Source organism: Oncorhynchus kisutch, linkage group LG29 (assembly GCF_002021735.2).
Source record: "Oncorhynchus kisutch isolate 150728-3 linkage group LG29, Okis_V2, whole genome shotgun sequence".
Taxonomy (NCBI): domain Eukaryota; kingdom Metazoa; phylum Chordata; class Actinopteri; order Salmoniformes; family Salmonidae; genus Oncorhynchus; species Oncorhynchus kisutch.
The window spans coordinates 4041587-4062948 of NC_034202.2; the positions used below are offsets into that span (position 1 = coordinate 4041587).

At 42.8% G+C, this 21362-nt stretch overlaps 1 protein-coding gene across 2 annotated transcripts in view; it reads left to right on the top strand.

The window, feature by feature from the left end:
* The window catches only part of LOC109873808 (zinc finger FYVE domain-containing protein 16), a 51396-nt gene extending 39524 nt beyond the window's left edge, over positions 1-11872 (top strand). For both annotated transcript variants that reach the window (XM_020465528.2, XM_020465529.2), the window contains exons 9-16: positions 512-736; positions 1870-1952; positions 2490-2594; positions 6622-6772; positions 7299-7542; positions 7614-7719; positions 7932-8108; positions 8355-11872. In XM_020465528.2, the coding sequence (XP_020321117.1) occupies positions 512-736; positions 1870-1952; positions 2490-2594; positions 6622-6772; positions 7299-7542; positions 7614-7719; positions 7932-8108; positions 8355-8513 (1250 nt within the window). In that variant the 3' untranslated portion in view covers positions 8514-11872. The remainder of the gene's footprint in view (positions 1-511; positions 737-1869; positions 1953-2489; positions 2595-6621; positions 6773-7298; positions 7543-7613; positions 7720-7931; positions 8109-8354) is intronic.
* The last annotated feature ends 9490 nt before the right edge of the window (positions 11873-21362 follow it).

Genomic DNA, 21362 nt, shown 5'->3' on the forward strand with positions numbered 1-21362 from the left:
CGAACCTGTCGTTAAGCCTGGAAAATGCCAGTGCGCTAGTTTTTACATGATGAAATTGCTAACTAACGTGCGTTTGACACGATCACCGCCTTAACGCCAGCCAAAAATAGAGCCCTCGGTTTCAGGAAATCGCAGTTACCGGTTCCTCAAAACTACAAAATGCTCCAGTGTCCTAATGGTGGGAGTTGACTGACCCCCTTAGGTCCTCCCCCCTACCCAACCTAAGGCCTACTCAACCATCAAAATCCTAGGGAGAGCCCTGATTTGTACATTTAAACATATTTCGAGTAATCTACTGAATAGCAACCAGTTTAGTACCCATAAGTCTATAGCCTACCATTTCTACTGAGGCGGTCTTCTGCCAACATCATTAGGCTAAAAAAGGTGCATTTGCCTATGATTTGAGCAGTGTGGGTGTTGCATAGCGTGTCGTCGTGGGGGCCGGGGGTGCTGCCACCGTGCTGAAGTGGTACTCTGCACACACTGACCTCTGTCTCTCCCCCTCCCTTAGGGAAGTTTGTGGAGGAGCTGGGTAACGTGGCGTTCACAGGTAGTTTCCTGGGTAGTAAGGAGCACGGCGGGGTGCTGTTCTTCTCCCCTACCTTTCAGGCCCTGGAGGGCCTCTGTCTGCCTCCACAGCCCTTCCTCTGTGGCCTGCTCATCCAGAGGCTGGAGGTGCCCTGGGCCAAGGTCTTCCCCCTTAGACTGCTTCTACGGCTGGGAGCAGAACACAGTGGTGAGCCCCCAACAGTTACTAGCCTTGTCTAGGTTCAGTGGTAATAAATGCATGGTAAATAATTTCATAAACATTACATATGGATTTGCATTCATATCTGCATCAGAAGTACCAATGCAAAATTACAAGACTTTTCTATTTTTCGAGTTATTACATAAATCCAATTAGAGTGTCAAAGTCATTCCGGAAAATGTTTTTGCAGGGTGGGACATTATATGGATGACCCGGCAAGCCAGCCTATTCCCTATAATGTAAACTCCAACAGAAATAACTTCAAATGTAGAACTTCAAATTAAACCAAATAATTTGCCCTCATGACTACAGGTTTCAATGTCATTTTTTGCCAATTTTCAAACAAATTCTCTATGAATTTATTGTTACAAATAAGCTTGCACGTTTGCTAGCCAACTAACCTGCTAACATTAGCCCTACCAGCCGGTTGCTGTCAACACCAAACTTACAGCTACATTAAAGTAAACCAAAGTTTGGGAAATACATAGTGCCATCTAACCAGGTATCAAATAATGTTACCGGTATATGCAGTTATCTAAAGTAGAGAGAGCGGAGACTTACTGATTGACGGCTGAGTTTGCTGCCAATGAGAGAGGCGCTTCAGAGGGAGAGTCAGCTAATCCAATTGTGATACAGTGAATCCAAAGTAGATCAATTCCAGAGTCAATAATCCAGACGCGGGTGTTTGGGCACAGGAGACGAGGGGAAGAGTCAACAATAAGATAGCGATCGGAGGAAGGCTCCAGGCAGATGGAAATGATCACAACAGGACAGTCAGCTACTGTAGCACCCTAGTACTAAGCTCAGGTTGAAAAACGTGTGGGGAATCTACAATTAAATTACTAAGCCTTTGACCACATTGTTACTTTGAGTACAAACGTACACTTCCTACCCTTTTTAAATCAGTTTTTCTGATAGACGTTTCAAACTTTTGAACTTGGCCAAGACCTAGATATGTGCTTTAGCCTGTAGACTATTGAGATCGCCTCTTACTTTGACTCTGCTTTACAAACGTGGCCATAGTTTACAGTAATGACCTGATGAAATAATAATGAAATGATTGCAACAAGTGTTTAGACTGATGTCTAGTGACCTTTGACCCTATGTGGGTTGTGTTGCAGTGTACCCCAGTACGCTGGTCAGCGTCCGCTTCAGAGAGACTGTGTTCAGAGAGACCGGACACACCATCATGAACCTGCTGGCTGTAAGTACACACACACACACATTATTTTATTGTACACTTCAGAGTATCTTTTTTTCTTTTTGCAATTTGATCAATCCAAACATTGAATATAACAATTCACATCAAACCGGAGCTAATCAGTAAAAGTAGGTCTCCAGCCCTGATTTAAAGCCGAGTTAAGAGAGATCTCCCTGATCCTCTGTGATGATCACTGAGCCAGCATATGCTGTGCAGTGCTCCTGAGTTCAGGTGAGGGCCAGCCGACAGAGGACCGGGATGACACACACAGAGCTAGATCAGGACTCCTGTGGGAGAGACACTGCAGTAGTTTGGTTCCCTGCCAACTTTTCACTGCTGGGAGAGAGGAGCCTGTGAGGGCAGGTCTAACTGGGTTATCATACCCTGTCTGTTACAGCTCTGAAACATCTTAAGATACTGTGTGTGTTAGTCTTTTCAAAACTGATTGTCTATGACGCATGTCATATGTCTGAGAGAATGTAGTAGGTCACATGCTATTAATGCCCTCAAGTAAGTTCTGCGTTGCGTTTTTGTTTCCAGGACCTGAGGAACTACCAGTACAGTCTGCCTGCCGTGGAGGGCCTGAGGATCCACATGGAGATGGGCCACAGCTACATAGACATTCCCAAGAGTAGCTTTACTGAGGTAAGACACAGCATTACAGGACTTGAGTTTGTTGGTATGTCTATTTTGTTTCTATCTGGTTTGAAGGACAAGTTAAAGTTTCAACTTTATTGTCCCCGAGGGTACATCAAGTCATAGGGCTGACAGCCATCAATACAAATATGCAGTTCCTTCAGAAAGTATTCATACCCCTTGATTTATTCCACATTTTGATGTTACTGCCTGAATTCAAAATGGGTTAAATGCATGTATTTTTCTCACCCATCTACACACAATTCCTCATAATGACAAAATTCAAACCTATTTTTAGAAATGTTTGCACATTTTTGGAAAATGAAATACTGAAATATCTAATTTGCATAAGCATCTACACCCCTGAGTCAATACTTTGTAGAAGCACCTTTGGCAGCGATTACAGCTGCCAAGTCTCTAAGAGCTTTCCACACCTGGATTGTGCAACATTTGCCTATTTATTCTTTTCAAAATTATTCAAGCGTTGTCAAATTGTTTGTTGATCATTGCTAGACAACCATTTTCAGGTGTAGCCATAGATTTTCAAGCAGATGTAAGTCAAAACTGTAACTCGGACACTCAGGAACACTCACGGTTTTCTTGGTAAGCAACTCCAGTGTAGATGTGGCCTTGTATTTTAGGTTATTGTCTTGCTGAAAGGTACAAGCATACCCATAACATGATGCAGCCACCACTATGCGTGAAGATATAGAGCGTGGTACTCAGTAATGTGTTTTATTGGATTTACCCCCACATAACACTTTGTACTCAGGACACATTTTTTACAGTTTTACTTTAGTGCCTTGTTGCAAACAGGATGCATGTTTTGGAATGTGTTTTTATTCTGTTCAGGCTTTCTTTTCACTCTGTCATTTAGGTTAGTATTGTGGAGTAACTACAATGTTGATACATCCTCAATTTTCTCCTATCACAGCCATTCAACTATGTAACTGTTTTAAAGTCACCGTTGGCCTCGTGTTGAAATCCCTGAGTGGTTTCCTTCCTCTCCAGCAACTGAGTTGCCTGGATACCTGTATCTTTGTAGTGACTGAGTGTATTGATACACCATCCAAAGTTTAATAGCTTCACCATGCTCAAAGGGATATTCAATGTCCGATTGTTTTTCTTTTTACCAATCTAGCAATAGGTGCCATTCTTTGCGAGGCATTTCAAACCCTCCCTGGTCTTTGTAGTTGAATCTGTTTTTAAAATGTACTGCTTGACTGAGGGACCTTACAGATAATGGTATGTGTGGGTACAGAGAAGAGGTTGCGCACAGTGTGAGTCCATGCAATTTATTATGTGACTTGTTACTCAAATTGTTACTCCTGAACTTATTTAGGCTTGCCACAACAAAGGGGTTGAATATTTATTGACTTTTCTAATTAATTATATAAAAAATATACATCGTAGAAACATAATTCCACTTTGACATTATTGTAGGAAGGCCAGTGACAAAAAATCTCAATGTAATCCACTTTAAATTCCGGCTGTAACAACAAAATGTAGAAAAAGTCTATGGGTGTGAATACTTTCTGAAGACCTATGATCGATGACAGAAGCAGCAGCACAAGTATAGCAAGCCAAAGTGTGTGCATTCTTAGTTCATCTCGTCAACAACATATCAACAATGTGCTGACGAAAACATCAACATATCAACATCATCCCTAGCCTACCACCCCCTCTTCCCTGTATTCAAAAGGGCAATGGCCATTGGGGTGAAGGAGTGTTAAGACCTGTTAATCTTAACAGTTGGTTAATCTAAACCGGGAAACCTGGAACTCATGGTGTAGGATGTGGGCACAGTCAGACAGGATGTGGGCCCAGTCAGACAGGATGGATTCTGCCTTCCTCACCACTTGTCTGCTGGACTCCTGAGATCCTACTGCCCACTTTCACTATTCTAGTGAGTGCATTGTTTTTTAGCTTTTACACCAAGGTTGCAGTACCAGCAAATCAAAGAAAACGTTAAGACCGACTATGTACAACTTGACTACCTGGACAAGTCAGGAAACTGAGTTGAGACCAAAAAGGCATTGTTGGCCCTTCTTTCACAACATGTCTGTGTTACTAAAAGTTCAGTTTATTATCAGTCATTGTGCCAAGATACTTGTAGTTGTCCACCTGGCCCTTGACGATAGTGTTCTGAGGGGTAGGGGTTTGACGCCTGAAATCCATACACCACATATCTTTGGTTTTTGTCATATTCATTTGTAAGAATTCACTGTCAAACCAAAATTAGCAAAATCATTAACAACAGGATCATGGGCACTTTCATCAGCATGCAGGAGACTGACTATTAGTCGTCCACAAACATCAGGACCTGTAGCATTAGAGCTAACTAGCATGATTATGCTAAGGTTTGGCTATACTAATATGCTAAACCAGGTTGCTATATGCAATTTGCTTTGGATTATAAATTCACAACCTGAATTTTGGGGTGGGTGTATAAAACCCCACCAACTTGCCATTAGTAGGGGAAGAGTGCCTTCTGCAGGTGTTAGAAAGAGCTGGAGATACAGTGGGGCAAAAAGGTATTTAGTCAGCCACCAATTGTGCAAGTTCTCCCACTTAAAAAGATGAGAGGCCTGTAATTTTCATCATAGGTACACTTCAACTATGACAGACAAAATGAGAAAAAAAATCTAGAAAATCACATTGTAGGATTTTTAATGAATTTATTTGCAAATTATGGTGGAAAATAAGTATTTGGTCACCTACAAACAAGCAAGATTTCTGGCTCTCACAGACCTGTAACTTCTTCTTTAAGAGGCTCCTCTGTCCTCCACTCGTTACCTGTATTAATGGCACCTGTTTGAACTTGTTGTCAGTATAAAAGACACCTGTCCACAACCTAAAACAGTCACACTCCAAACTCCACTATGGCCAAGACCAAAGAGCTGTCAAAGGACACCAGAAACCAAATTGTAGACCTGCACCAGGCTGGGAAGACTGAATCTGCAATAGGTAAGCAGCTTGGTTTGAAGAAATCAACTGTGGGAGCAATTATTAGGAAATGGAAGACATACAAGACCACTGATAATCTCCCTCGATCTGGGGCTCCACGCAAGATCTTACCCCGTGGGGTCAAAATGATCACAAGAACGGTGAGCAAAAATCCCAGAACCACACGGGGGGACCTAGTGAATGACCTGCAGAGAGCTGGGACCAAAGTAACAAAGCCTACCATCAGTAACACACTACGCCGCCAGGGACTCAAATCCTGCCGTGCCAGATGTGTCCCCCTGCTTAAGCCCGTCTGAAGTTTGCTAGAGAGCATTTGGATGATCCAGAAGAAGATTGGGAGAATGTCATATGGTCAGATGAAACCAAAATAGAAAATCTCAACTCGTCATGTTTGGAGGAATTCTGAGTTGCATCCAAAGAACACCATACCTACTGTGAAGCATGGGGTGGAAACATCATGCTTTGGGGCTGTTTTTCTGCAAAGGGACCAGGACGACTGATCCGTGTAAAGGAAAGAATGAATGGGGCCATGTATTGTGAGATTTTGAGTGAAAACCTCCTTCCATCAGCAAGGGCATTGAAGATGAAACGTGGCTGGGTCTTTCAGCATGACAATGATTCCGAACACACTGCCCGGGCAACGAAGGAGTGGCTTCGTAAGAAGCATTTCAAGGTCCTGGAGTGGCCTAGCCAGTCTCCAGATCTCAACCCCATAGAAAATCTTTGGAGGGAGTTGAAAGTCCGTGTTGCCCAAAACATCACTGCTCTAGAGGAGATCTGCATGGAGGAATAGGCCAACATACCAGCAACAGTGTGTGAAAACCTTGTGAAGACTTACAGAAAACCTTTGACCTCTGTCATTGCCAACAAAGGGTATATAACAACGTATTGAGATAAACTTTTGTTATTGACCAAATACTTATTTTCCACACACTTATTTTTTCTCATTTTGTCTGTCATAGTTGAAGTGTACCTATGATGAAACTTGCACAATTGGTGGCTGACTAAATACTTTTTTGCCCCACTGTATGTGTTTCGATGCATGTATAACTTTTTGTGTGTTTTCTAGATGCTGAAGGTGGTGAACGCATCTAACGAGCATGTGATCAGTGTGGGCGCTGGCTTCAGCTCGGAGGCCGATTCCCACCTGGTCTGTTTCCAGAATGACGAGGGCAACTACCAGAGCCAGGCCAACAGCCAGCCTGGAAAGACACGCACAGGTCAGTACTAGAGGTCAGAGGACTGTTTTTTGTTTTCAAAGAGCAGGGTCGTATTTAAAAAAAATGTATTAGCCTTTATTTAACTAGTCAGTGAAGAACAAAGTTACAATTATTTACAATGACGGCCTACCCCGGCCAAACCCGGAATACGCTGGGCCAATTGTGCACTGCCCTACTCCCAATCGCGGCCGGATGTGATACAGCCTGGATTCAATCCAGGGACTGTAGTGACGCATCTTGTACTGAGATGCAGTGCCTTAGACCGCTGCGCCACTCGCGAGCCCGAATTCAAGAGGGCACAAAATGTTTCGTTGTGGACAAGTTCAGGTAGTTCCTTCCTGTTTTAGTCCATTTTCTTCATGTTGGTGTATAATGAATATGACTCTGATAAGAAGCAGGTGTGTCATGACCTTAGATCCTATAGGTCACAGGCCAGTGACTCGAGCCAGTGCCTCCATGTAACCTGAATAGAACTGAACTGTTTATATACCTGCTGTGTTACTCAGTCTGTGACCTTATTGTCTAGTTACGGGGGCCAGCTTCGTGGTATTCAACGGTGCTCTGAAGGCTTCGTCAGGCTTCATCGCCAAGTCAAGCATCGTGGAGGACGGTCTGATGGTGCAGATCCCCCCAGAGACCATGGAGGCCCTGCGCGCCGCCCTGAGGTTGCAGACGGACTTCCACATCCCCTGTGGCAAGGCCGACGGAGGGGAGCTCCGGGACAACATCACCGTGCGCTGGGTCGACTGGAGTGCACCCGTCAACGCTGGGTAAGGGTAATACACACACTGGGGATTTTCTCCCAGGTGCATGATTGGTTAATTAGTTTGTGTCCTTACAGTGTGACCAGTGGTGTGGACGGGAAGCCTCTGGAGGGGGTCCACAGTGTGAGGATTCAGCAGGACACAGAGTTTGAGTCGGACGGACGCACCATCAGGTGTACTGAGGTAGGAAACACACAGTTCATACGATACACTACTTGTATTGCCCATTTGCATGGACATTCATTTTCTGGGGTCAACAGTGTATTACAATAACAATTGACCTACATGTGAAGTCCGAGTTCTGTTCACCTTCTCTCACCATCACAACTCTCTGAAACAATTCAGTCACACTTACACTGGTCTGTCTATCTGACTCTGCCTGTCCCTCCCTCCAGGTGTTCTACGTGTTGAAGAATCCAGACGTGATCCTGTCTGCGGTGCTGCCGTCCTGCTGTGTGTTCCAGAGGGAGATGGCTGTGGCCAGCTGTAGTGCTCTGACCCCTCACCTCTCTGTCCTGTCGGCCAGCGGCATCAACTCCCTCGCCCTCCGAGTCTCCACACAAACAGACATGGTAAATAACATACTATAAAGTGGCAAGCAATACACTATGAAAGGGACTGGGTATTGCCCCTCTTCTTACCAGGCACTTGCGGACAAATGTGTTTATGAAAATATCTATAATTTAAATTTTATTGATGGCTGTATTAATAAACTATTGTACTAGTCGGTGTTACTGTTCCATCTCTGACATAACATAGTGACTGTATGTCCGTTGAACAGTACAGTCATACTATAACTCTGTTTGTGTGCGTCCCAGGTGGAGTACCAGGCGGGTTCGGGAGGCAGGCTCCTACCCCAGCGCTATATGAACGAGCTGGACAGTGCTCTGATCCCTGTCATCCACGGAGGCTTGGCCAGCGTACCACAGACAGCCATGGACATGGAGTTTATCTTCTACATTACACACACCATTTAACACACACACAGTCTCACACATGGAAACACACACACTTTTAAACACACACAGTACGTGCAAATACGAACACGCACATAAACACGCAAGTTCAGTTGCACACACACAAACTTTTAGACACACACGCAGCCTGGATGTCTTTGCACAGAGAAAAACGCTAGAGCTCAGAGGACCATGGACATTCTGGCAGGACCTGAGGACACAAACAGCCATTAAGACATGGCTTGTGACCGGGCTGAGGAGACATGCACAGCCAATCAGGCGTAGCTAACGACTGAACTAAAGACACGCCGCCAATGTCAGGACATTCCCACATAATCTCTCACTGGAGGCCAGAGGTGTAGGCCTTTGTCCCTGGATGGACAGTGGGGAAACTGGAACACGGACGTGACTTTCTGTCTAAGAAAAGTCCCTAACGCTGCTTTAACACACAAGGCCAAACACTAAACACACAACAACAACCAAAAAAACAACCCAAACTATCCTGACACTGACTATTCTCATCTCTTCCTGTTCTGCCTTCTTGGCTCCTTGCTGGTATCGGTCTGTCAGCCAGTCAAGGAGCACCTTGATGAATGTTTCCAACAAACAAAGATGTATTCACTGTATATTTAGAATGACCACATGGTAAGAAATTATGAATTATAATGATGTTACTTGATTGACAGCTGTACACCACACTTGAGAAGAGCAGCACGAGACTCTGTCGATGTGAAAGGTTAATCGTCATTTGAGGATGTGAATGCTATTTTAGAATGAGGAAATGGCCTATGTGGCAATTCTGAAGTAGCTTCTCGTAAGCCTGCCATTCTAGAATGAGGTTTGAAACTTCCTCTCTCTTCAACAGAGTGTGCAGCCATGTGGCAGACCAGTGGTATCTGGATGTTATGTGGGAAGTTCCCTGACACTGTCCCGTCTTGTCCAAATGTGTAGAAGGTATATGTCGCATATACAAATTGTATTGAGATTTTTTTTAGGTTTAAAGTACTATTTTTGGAAACAGTTCCTTAAATGGAATCAAAGTTTATATTTTCGATAGGATGTTGGCTAGCTGAGTCACTTTCGCAGGTGTAGTACCGATAAATTCAGAGGAGCACAGAGAAAAATATGTGAAGAGTTCCCTTTAGTCCCCTTGATGTCAACTGAAATGTAACATACCAGTGGGATTAGTCCACCAAGTCGAACCAAATACTGAACATTTGCACACAAAAATATAAATACAAAGGCATTGATTCACTTTCCTATTTGGAAAAGATGAGACTCTCACGAACACGATGGTGTTCTCCATTTTGATCTACGTCCCCCACAAGCGTCTTGGGACTTGGCTGAAGTCTGTACAGACCAATTGCCAACTTCTGTCTGTAGCGTCCCAACAGTTTGGGCTACACAGTAAAATGACCCATATGTGTAAAGGTGAGACTCGCGACCACGCACATGTCAGTTGTTTTCCTCTAGTACGCCCACAGGCCTCACAAGACTTGTCTGAAGGTACCTGGTACCCGTCAACAAAATTGTATTCAGACCCCTTGACTTCTTTCACATTTAGTTAGGTTACAGCCTTCTTCTGAAATTGATTCAATAAAAATTGTTCCTCATCAATCTACACAACACCTCATAATGACAAAGCAAAAACAGGTTTTTAGAAATAACAACTTATTTACATGAGTATTCAGACCCTTTACTATGAGGCTCGAAATGGAGCTCAGGTGCATCCTGTTTCTATTGTTCATCCTTGATGTTTCTACAACGTGATTGGAGTCCACCTGTGTTAAATTCAATTTATTGGACATGATTTTGGAAAGGCACACACCTGTCTATATAATGTCCCACAGTTGACACTGCATGTCAGAGCAAAAACCCAAGCCATGAGGTCGAAGGAATTATCCGTAGAGTTCCGGGACAGGATTGTGTTGAGGCACAGATCTTTGGAAGGGTACCAAAGTATTTCTGCAGCATTGAAGTTCCCCAAGAACACACAGTGGCCTCCATCATTCTTAAATGGAAGAAGTTTGGAACCACCAAGACTTTTCCTTCCTAGAGCTGGCCGCCTCACCAAACTGGCCTGAATGCCAAGGGTCATGTCTGGAGGAAACCTGGCACCATCCCTACGGCGAAGCATGGTGGTGGCAGCATCATGCTGTGGGGATGTTTTTTCAGCAGCAGGGACTGGGAGATTAGTCAGGATCGAGGTAAAGATGAACGGAGCAAAGTACAGAAAGATTCTTGATGAAAACCTGCTCCAGAGTGTTCAGGACCTCAGACTCAAACAGGACAATGACCCTAAGCACATAGCCAAGACTACACAGGAGTGGCTTTGGGACAAGTCTCTGAATGTCCTTGAGTGGACTTGAACCCGATCTAACATCTCTGGAGAGACCTGAAAATAGCTGTGCAGCAACGCTCCCCGTCCATCCTGAGAGCTTGAGAGGATCTGTACACCTCTCCCACACACACATTGTGTCACCTCAATGCTTCCATATATGGTAGTGTTATATGTTCTAGTTCCCATGTCCTGTCCAGCAGTAACAGGATGTGCTGCATAAATAAATGACTGATTTAAAGGTGGCTGCTGTATCCTCACTAGCACATTGCTTAGCTTACCTGATAGTTTCTGTCCTCAGTGATTCTATATTTTCTATTGTGAGGACTGTGCGCTGTCTTGTTGAAATGTCAGTCACTTACAGAATCTTATGTACAGTATTTAGGCCCCAGACCTGGGAGAAATGGGTAGTTTGTCTAAGAGTGATTTCATAAGAAAGCGTTGCCATTAACCACCAGGTTAAGGTCATGTTTCATCTTCTTGTGGTTAAGGTTTGGGTTAGGTGATATGTAGTTATGGGTAACTGCTGCCGTGACTCATGTATGTGCTATAAGCTGACTGAATTGGGACAACATATTTTGATTTTATATTAAACACCTGAGATCTTTAAGTTCTTGTTAGGAGTTCCAACTGTTAGCTAAAGTAAATGCTCCATTGATGTGAACATCCACATGAGAGATGGAGAGCGTGAGAATAGTTTTCAAGAAATGTACATAATGATAGATTTTCTGTCATTTGTATCAGGAGTACATTTGTTTTCAAGGTAAAAAAAAAAAAATGTATTCTTCTCACTATGAGTGATTTTAAGAGAACTTTACAATTAGTAAACTTTCCAATTCCCAAAAATAATAATCCAATTCAAAGTATATTTTTGCTTTAAAAAGGTTAAAATGTATTGTTTTATGTCATTCACCCGTATTTATTCATTAACACCAGCTTTATTTGGTAAACCTGGTATCTGGGTCTCATTGAGCTCTTCAAACAATATTCATTTATAAATATTTCACCTTTACTAAATAAAATCATAGCTTTATGCAAATTGCTTTTGTTTTTCTGATTTAGTTTTATTGACTGCTGGATTGTCTCTTCCCCTGCTGCCTGGTTGGCTGTTTCTTTCTACTTCATTCACCCACCAATCAAGTTCGCTGTGCAGTAGGCTACAGCCATCAGAGATGGTAGTAATGTTGTTAGTACTACAGCATCCTCATACATCTATGAAGTTCTGATAATACTTATGACAAGGGGTTCCCAACCTTTTTTTGACCCATGACCCCATTTTGATATAATAAAAAAATTGCGACGCACCATGTAAAAAAGAAGGCAAAAATAATGTTACATTTTTATAATAATTTATTTTTTAAATGTATATGTATTCGCCAAATCTGATTGGATCATAGATGAAGACTATTGTTAGTTTGTGTAGACCCTCCCTAGTGGCACTAGTGATAAAAATAGAAGGTGAAGTGTTCTCCAGTGCAGTACAGGCAGTAAGTAAACATTTCACGGTAATTGTATTCGCTGCATGTGACAAATAAAATTTGATTTGAGTCATCTATAGCTGGGTGCACATGAGAATTCTGCTGAAACCGAACAGACCTGTCATATTTCGTAGGACTTTTTATTTGCTTTTGTTGCAATGAGTTTACCCCCAGTATTTGATTTAGGTTCTGTCAAGTTTCTTCCTCCAGTATTTATGCTGCAGTAGTTTGTGTCGGGGGGCTAGGGTCAGTTTGTTATATCTGGAGTACTTCTCCTGTCCTATTCGGTGTCCTGTGTGAATCTAAGTGTGCGTTCTCTAATTCTCTCCTTCTCTCTCTCGGAGGACCTGAGCCCTAGGACCATGCCCCAGGATTACCTGACATGATGACTCCTTGCTGTCCCCAGTCCACCTGGCAGTGCTGCTGCTCCAGTTTCAACTGTTCTGCCTTCTTATTATTCGAACATGCTGATCATTTATGAACATTTGAACATCTTGGCCATGTTCTGTTATAATCTCCACCCGGCACAGCCAGAAGAGGACTGGCCACCCCACATATGCTCTCTCTAATTCTCTCTTTTTTTCTCTCTCTCGGAGGACCATGCCCCAGGACTACCTGACATGATGACTCCTTGCTGTCCCCAGTCCACCTGGCCGTGCTGCTGCTCCAGTTTCAACTGTTCTGCCTTCTTATTATTCGAACATGCTGATCATTTATGAACATTTGAACATCTTGGCCATGTTCTGTTATAATCTCCACCCGGCACAGCCAGAAGAGGACTGGCCACCCCACATAGCCTGGTTCCTCTCTAGGTTTCTTCCTAGGTTTTGGCCTTTCTAGGGAGTTTTTCCTAGCCACCGTGCTTCTACACCTGCATTGCTTGCTGTTTGGGGTTTTAGGCTGGGTTTCTGTACAGCACTTTGAGATATCAGCTGATGTACGAAGGGCTATATAAATTGATTTGATTCTGTCCCTCATGGAGATATGATTTCTCTGGTGGTGTAACTGTGTGCGACCACACTGGCTTTTTTCCATTCTACAGTCAGTGGACAAGGTAGGCTACGCACTCAACTTAAAGACCTAGTGTTATGGGGTGATTTCTGTGCCAAAAGAAATTGAATTTGAATTCTGTAATTTTTTTGATGTGTTTTAGGATATTGAATTAGATGATTTTTCCTTCCACAAAATTGAATCATTGAATTCATAAATGTAGGGTGAATTTGTATTTCATGATTTGAAACGGAATTGAATGAATACTGCATTGTTTTAAAATTCAATTGAAATGTAATTGCAAATTCAATATTTATACAGTGTACAAAACATTAGGAACACCTTCATAACAGCCCCAATTCGTCAGGGCATGGACTCTACAAGGTCTCGAAAGCATTCCACAGGGATGCTGGCCCATGTTGACTTCAATGCTTCCCGCAGTTGTGTCAAATTGACTGGATGTCCTTTGGGTGGTGAACCATTCTTGATACACACGGGAAACTGTTGAGTGTGAAAAACCCAGCAGCGTTGTAGTTCTGTTCAAAGGCACTTCAATCTGTTGTCTTGCGCATTCACCCTCTGAATGGCCACATACACAATCCATGTCTCAATTGCTCCAAAAAATCCTTATTTAACCTGTCTCCTCCTCTTCACCTTCAGATTGAAGTGGATTTAACAAGTGACATCAATAAGGGATCATAGACTGACCAGATGAAAGCTATGTCATGAGAAGAGCAGGTCTACCTAATGTTTGATACTCTACGTTTTAATATATTAGATACTGCATTCATTTTATGTGTAGGTCCATGTCAAAACGAAGAGTGGAAAAGGGCTAGTTTTCATTTCTGAATTTGAAAATCAGAAATGCACTTTCATTTATTTTGTCAATTGGACATGGAAATAACAGAAAATTGTAAGGAAGTACACGCCCCCTCGTAGCATATTCACCTGGTTTAGGTGGTACGTTAACAGACTAGATTGGCAGCACAAAGAAGGGATTAGACTGTGTGAGTATGACCGGAAATAAAAATACAAATGTTAGCTAAGATGCAGAACTTATTATAAAGTTATCATGCCAAAAGAACAAACTCAACTGAATAAAGTTGGCTTGCACTATGACTAGCTAGTACTACCTGGTTACTGGTTGCAGTCAAGCGAGCTAGTAGTAGCTAGTGGAAGTAAATTAACCCCTCAAACTGCTCCAAGATGAAGCTGTCTGGCCAGAGCTGCAGAAAAGTCAGATTTCTACATTTCACCCACTGGTTTTCTGGTGGACCCTCTACCCGGCGCTTTAGGCACTGTGATGAGTTCGGTGCCCACTCACACAGGCCTGGCACCCCAGGAGGCTCTGGCATCAGGTGGAGAGTGTGGGCTCCTGGATTATTTCTGAAAACATATATTCCCAAGCGTGTTGATCAGCACTACGCCCTATTAGAAAATGTCTATTAACATTTGTTTAATTGGTTTTAATACTTGAATCAACTAAAGATGCATAAATTCATGTTCTCCCACATATATTACTGCAATGCCCTACTCAGTGGTCTCCCCTCACATCATCAACTGACTCCAACATGTGCAAAAAGCTGGTTCTCATCAACACCCACCTGTTACCCCATCATCCCTGTACTCTGCAATTTACACTGACTCCCCATGAAAATGAGGCTTGACATTAAAGTTCTCAAATTCAACATCTGCCCACCTGTCAGAGCTCAGGGTATTTCTTCAATATTCTAAACCTCCCAGTGTCAGATCAACGACATCACACATTCTATCCACTAAAAGCTTTTCAACCATACTACCATGCAGATCTCCTACTATTCCTACTTCCACCCACCCCTCCAACCTTTCTAGACCAACCAGATTGTAGACCAACTACACTATAGACCTTAGAGACCAATTACATTATTGATCCAGACAAATGTTTCCCTTTCGAACTCCTCCTGAATTTAAACCTTGGTCTAAAAATAAATTACAAATATTTTTATCACACATCCTGAGCAGCAAAGAATTAGGGTCAATGTCTGTATTGAACTCCAAACTTGAATCATTAAAGACTTTCTGGATTAAAACCTGACTGAAAGCTTTGTTCATTCACTTAGTTAACTCACTAATAAAACCATGTGGATTGTTGCAGTTAAGTATGACTTCACAAGAACGTCAGAGGATCTGTATCATCTGGGATGTAACTTATATTGGTTCATTTGTAATTGTTTTGATGTTTTATGTTTTGGTACATATTACTCATTCATGCCACTTATTTAAAAGGCAAAGGAATTCCAAATCTGCTGGCCAAAGTTGCGAGCAAGAAGATAATTTCTGAAGAGCTACTGCCAGAATCTTTGGAAGCAGCAGACCTCTGCCATCAGCACCTGGGAGCCTCAACCATTCCACAGGAAGTTTAACACCCTGTAATCAGACCTGGCAGCTTTGTTTGACAGTACAGTCAATATGTTCCATTATAGGCCATATCAAGGTGCACAGTGATACACTAAATGGCCAAAAATATGTGGACACCTGCTCGTCGAACCTCTCATTCCAAAATCATGGGCATTAATTTGAGGTTAGTCCCCCCCTTTGCTGCTATAACAGCCTCCACTCTTCTGGGAAGGCTTTCCACTAGATATTGGAACATTGCTGCAGGGACTTGCTTTCATTCAGCCATGGGTATTTGTGAGCTAGGGCACTGATGTTGGGGCGATTAGGCCTGGCTCCCAGTCGTTCCAATTCATCCCAAAGGTGTTCGATGGGGTTGAGGTCACGGCTCTGTGCAGGCCAGTCAAGTTCTTCCACACCAATCTTGACAAACCATTTCTGTATGGACCTCGCTTTGTGCACGGGGGCATTGTCCTGCTGAAACAGGAAAGGACCTTCCCCAAACTGTTGCCACAAAACTGGAAGCACAAAATCGTCTAGAATGCTGTAACGTTAAGATTTCCCTTCACTGGAACTAAGGGGCCTAGCCCGAACCATGGAAAACAACCCCAGATCATTATTCCTCCTCCACCAAACTTTACAGTTGTCACTGGGGGCAGGAAGCATTCTCCTGGCATCTGCCAAACCCAGATTTGTCTGTCGGACTACCAGATGGTGAAGCGTGATTCATCACTCCAGACGCATTTCCACTGCTCCAGAGTCCAATGACGGTGAGCTTTACATGACTCCAGCCAACCTTTGGCATTGCACATGGTAATCTTAGGATTGTGTGCGGCTGCTCAGACATGGAAACCCATTTCATGAAGCTCACGACGAACAGTTCTTGTGCTGACGTTGCTTCCAGAGGTAGTTTTGGAACTCGGAAGCAAGTATTGCAGCCGAGGAAAGATTTTTATGTGCCATTCGCTTCAGCACTCTGCAGTCCCGTTCTGTGAGCTTGTGTGGCCTACCACTTCAATGCTGAGCCGTTGTTGCTCCTAGACGTTTCCACTTCACAATAAGAGCACTTACAGTTGACCGAGGCAGCTTTAGCAGGGCAGAAATTTGACAAACTGACTTGTTGGAAAGGTGGCATCCTATTATGGTGCCACGTTGAATGTCACTGAGCTCTTCAATACGGGCCATTCTACTGCCAATGTTTGTCTATGGAGATTGCATGGCAGTGTTCATCAATGAATTGGCGAGGGCACTTGAACAGTCTGCAGCAACCGGTCTCACCCTACTGGAAGTCAAATGATCTGGTGCTTCTGTCCCCAACCAAGGAGGACCTTACCTACTGTTTCCCTCTACGTTCTGCCCTTGAGCAAGGCAGTTAACCCCCAACAGCAACTGCTCCCCGGGCGCCTTAAGGCAGCCCCCCTCTCTGATTCAGAGGGGTTGGGTTAAATGTGGAAGACACATTTCGGTTGAATGCATTCAGTTATGCAACTGACTACCCTTACAAAAAAAGATTGCACTTTTGATACTGCAATAATCGTGCAGTAACTGCAGTCGTCTATGGTATTTTGGAGGCAGTAATTGCAGAATAACTGCATTTATACGGCACTGTAACTGCAGTTACACTGCAAAAGTACTGCAGTAAAAAATGTGTGTTATTATTGACAAAGGATTTGTAGCGCACTGCAGTTATACTGCAACCTAACTGCAGTTGTACTGCAGTTATACTGCACTCTGACTGCAATCTTTTTTCGTAAGGGTAGATCCCCTTTCCTTTCCCTTTACTATGCCCACAAGCCGTTAGAAACAACTGGACAGGCACTAAATTAGACTGGGGGTGAAAGAAAACGTACATTATTGCCTGATGATCTTCTGAACTCCCAATACCTTTCCAATAGATTTCAGTCACATCAAACCAAACTGTCTTCAAAATGAAATACTGTCATAAATACAGCCAGACGTGTTTCGGAGGAGGCATGATTCACAACCATCGCCTCTGCCAAGTCCATACGGGAGTTGCAGCAATGGGACAAGACTGTACCTATAATTTAGATATCATGAAATTGGGGAGAAAAGGGGGTAATATATATATTGCCAGACTGATTTGTAATAGACCTTTGTAGACCAAATTAAGAAAGTAAACATCGCCTGTTGATTACATAACTTTTTTTTTTTACATGGTGTGGTCATAAAAAAAATGGGGTTGCTGGCCAAATTTTGGGGGGAATACTGTTATTGCATCAAATGGTAGTTTTGACCAGATTAGTGACCAACACTAATCTGTGTGTGTGGACTGAAAGTGGGCCTCTGAGAGATGTAACACTGACAGTAGATTTACGATGGATTGGTGATAAGACAATATTCCGCTCCATGATTAGTGTCTGTGTGCCTGTCTGTTGGTAACAGGGAGAACCAATTTCCAGTTTCTTTTAAGAAAGGATTTACAATTCTATGTTGCATTAGTATTTTTCTACAAGCAAGCAGTTAATGAACTAGAGACAGATATTTGGCGCCATATAAATCTTGATGTCTGCTGCATGAGAGCAAAATGTGCCTTAGTATAAATTCTCTCATCTGTGATGTGTCATGAACATCCAGGAGGATGGACTTTGCTATACAATTCTGTGGTTTAATCCTGCTGGTTGGGCTCTCAATTAATCATCTGCGGGAGGCTCGTTGACAAGCTCCATTACTGCAGTAATTAAATAATAAAGTTGACTTGTTTTAAGAAATGTAAATGTCTCTTCTTTTGATTAATGTCTCTACACATAATTAAAAAATTATAATTAAATACGGGACAAGGCAACGATTTTGCGGGACATACGCGGGGCAGTGCACGTAATTTAAAAAAAATGTGGGCATGTTAATGGATCACGTTCTAAAGGCGACAAAGTTCTGCTGTATGAAGCCTTGGTGAAACACCTTAAATTGTAGAATAGCGTAATATATGATGCAATCCTCTAGTGATCCAGCAGATGGTAGTGAGTACCTCAGTTACCATGTGAGGTTAGTGTGTGAGACGGCAGAAGATGACGTAATTGCTCCCTGCGTGGAGGCCAGCCACGTCCAGTGACATAATAAACAACAGGAAAGGATCAAAACAGCGCTTGACTTGGGATGAAAGAGGTGGAGGATCTGTCTTTTTTCAAGTTGGTCCATGTTCACAGAAATTCCCAAATGACATTATGCTATAGAGACCTCTGGTTATTCACTGTGAAGGGTTCATACACATTTTGACAGATGGAATTTCATGGCTTTTCCATGACTTCTCCATTACTTTTAACCAAATGTCCATTACCAATAATTGGTGGCGTTTCTATGTAGCCGACATGAAAAAGTCAACATACAGTAAATGTAGTATAGACACTAGAAGGCTGCGGGTCTCTGATTCCATGTAGGCCTACTATCTCCCCCCTACAAAGTAGAATAACTACACTGTATAAAAGACATGTGGTCAACTCCCCATCTGGAGAGATACTGGGTGTGCAGGCCCTGAAACACACTGAGTGCTTATTCCCTGGTGCGGCAGGGTAGCCTATAGTGGTTAGAGCGTTGGACTAGTAACTGAAAGGTTGCAAGTTCAAATCCCTGAGCTGATAAGGTACAAATCTGTTGTTCTGCCCCTGAACAAGGCAGTTAACCCACTGTTCCTAGGCCCTCATTGAAAATAAGAATTTGTTCTTAACTGACTTGCCTAGAGGAGGTGAGGGCCCTCGGAGTGTGGTGTCAGGAAAATAACCTCACACTCAACGTCAACAAAACTAAGGAGATGATTGTGGACTTCAGGAAACAGCAGAGGGAACACCCCCCCATCCACATCGATGGAACAGTAGTGGAGAGGGTAGCAAGTTTTAAGTTCCTCGGCATACACATCACAGACAAACTGAATTGGTCCACTCACACAGACAGCATCGTGAAGAAGGCGCAGCAGCGCCTCTTCAACTTCAGGAGGCTGAAGAAATTCGGCTTGTCACCAAAAGCACTCACAAACTTCTACAGATGCACAATCGAGAGCATCCTGGCGGGCTGTATCACCGCCTGGTATGGCAACTGCACCGCCCTCAACCGTAAGGCTCTCCAGAGGGTAGTGAGGTCTGCACAACGCATCACCGGGGGCAAACTACCTGCCCTCCAGGACACCTACACCACCCGATGCTACAGGAAGGCCATAAAGATCATCAAGGACATCAACCACCCGAGCCACTGCCTGTTCACCCCGCTGTCATCCAGAAGGCGAGGTCAGTACAGGTGCATCAAAGCTGGGACCGAGAGACTGAAAAACAGCTTCTATCTCAAGGCCATCAGACTGTTAAACAGCCACCACTAACATTGAGTGGCTACTGCCAACACACTGTCAATGCCACTGACTCTACTCCAGCCACTTTAATCATGGGAATTGATGGGAAATGATGTAAATATATCACTAGCCACTTTAAACAATGCTACCTTATATAATGTTACTTACCCTACATTATTAATCTCATATGCATACGTAGATACTGTACTCTATATCATCGACTGCATCCTTATGTAATACATGTATCACTAGCCACTTTAACTATGCCACTTGGTTTACATACTCATCTCATATGTATATACTGTACTCGATATCATCTACTGTATCTTGCCTATGCTGCTCTGTACCATCACTCATTCATATATCCTTATGTACATATTCTTTATCCCCTTACACTGTGTATAAGACAGTAGTTTTTTTTGGAATTGTTAGTTAGATTACTTGTTCGTTATTACTGCATTGTCGGAACTAGAAGCACAAGCATTTCGCTACACTCGCATTAACATCTGCTAACCATGTGTATGTGACAAATAAATTTGATTTGATTTGATTTGATTTAGTAAAATAAAAATAAGTTAAATCAACCATGCAAACAAATATTTTTATGTCTTTAGACACTTATTCACTCATTCAATGAATCACGGATAAAATGGATCAGGTAGGTCACTTCAAAGCAAGGTAGCTAACTAAGACATGTTTATCTATAACCTTATGAGGCTACAATAGTCATGATTCAGGGGATATCTATGCACAGCATGGAAGTTATTTGTCAATTAGGCTATTCCTCTAACATGTATAGCTTTGGTGTCAGTCCTACATGTCTAGCCTACTGGTTTATGAAGGGAAATCCCAGCTTTCAAATAATGGTGTCAGAACTACATGTCTAGCCTACTGGTTTATGAAGGGAAATCCCAGCTTTCAAATAATGGTGTCAGAACTACTTGTCTAGCCTACTGGTTTATGAAGGGAAATCCCAGCTTTCAAATAATGGTGTCAGAACTACATGTCTAGCCTACTGGTTTATGAAGGGAAATCCCAGCTTTCAAATAATGGTGTCAGAACTACATGTCTAGCCTACTGGTTTATAAAGGGAAATCCCAGCTTTCAAATAATGGTGTCAGATGTATTTCTCAACAGTCAACGACATTAATGCTTATGGCTAAATAGTTAGCTTGTAGCATGGCTAGTTATGTTTTGAATTGGCTATATAGTTAGCTTGTAGCCCGGCTAGTTATGTTTTGAATTGGCTAAATAGTTAGCTTGTAGCATGGCTAGTTATGTTTTGAATTGGCTATATAGTTAGCTTGTAGCATGGCTAGTTATGTTTTGAATTGGCTTGTAGCATGGCTAGTTATGTTTTGAATTGGCTAAATAGTTAGCTTGTAGCATGGCTAGTT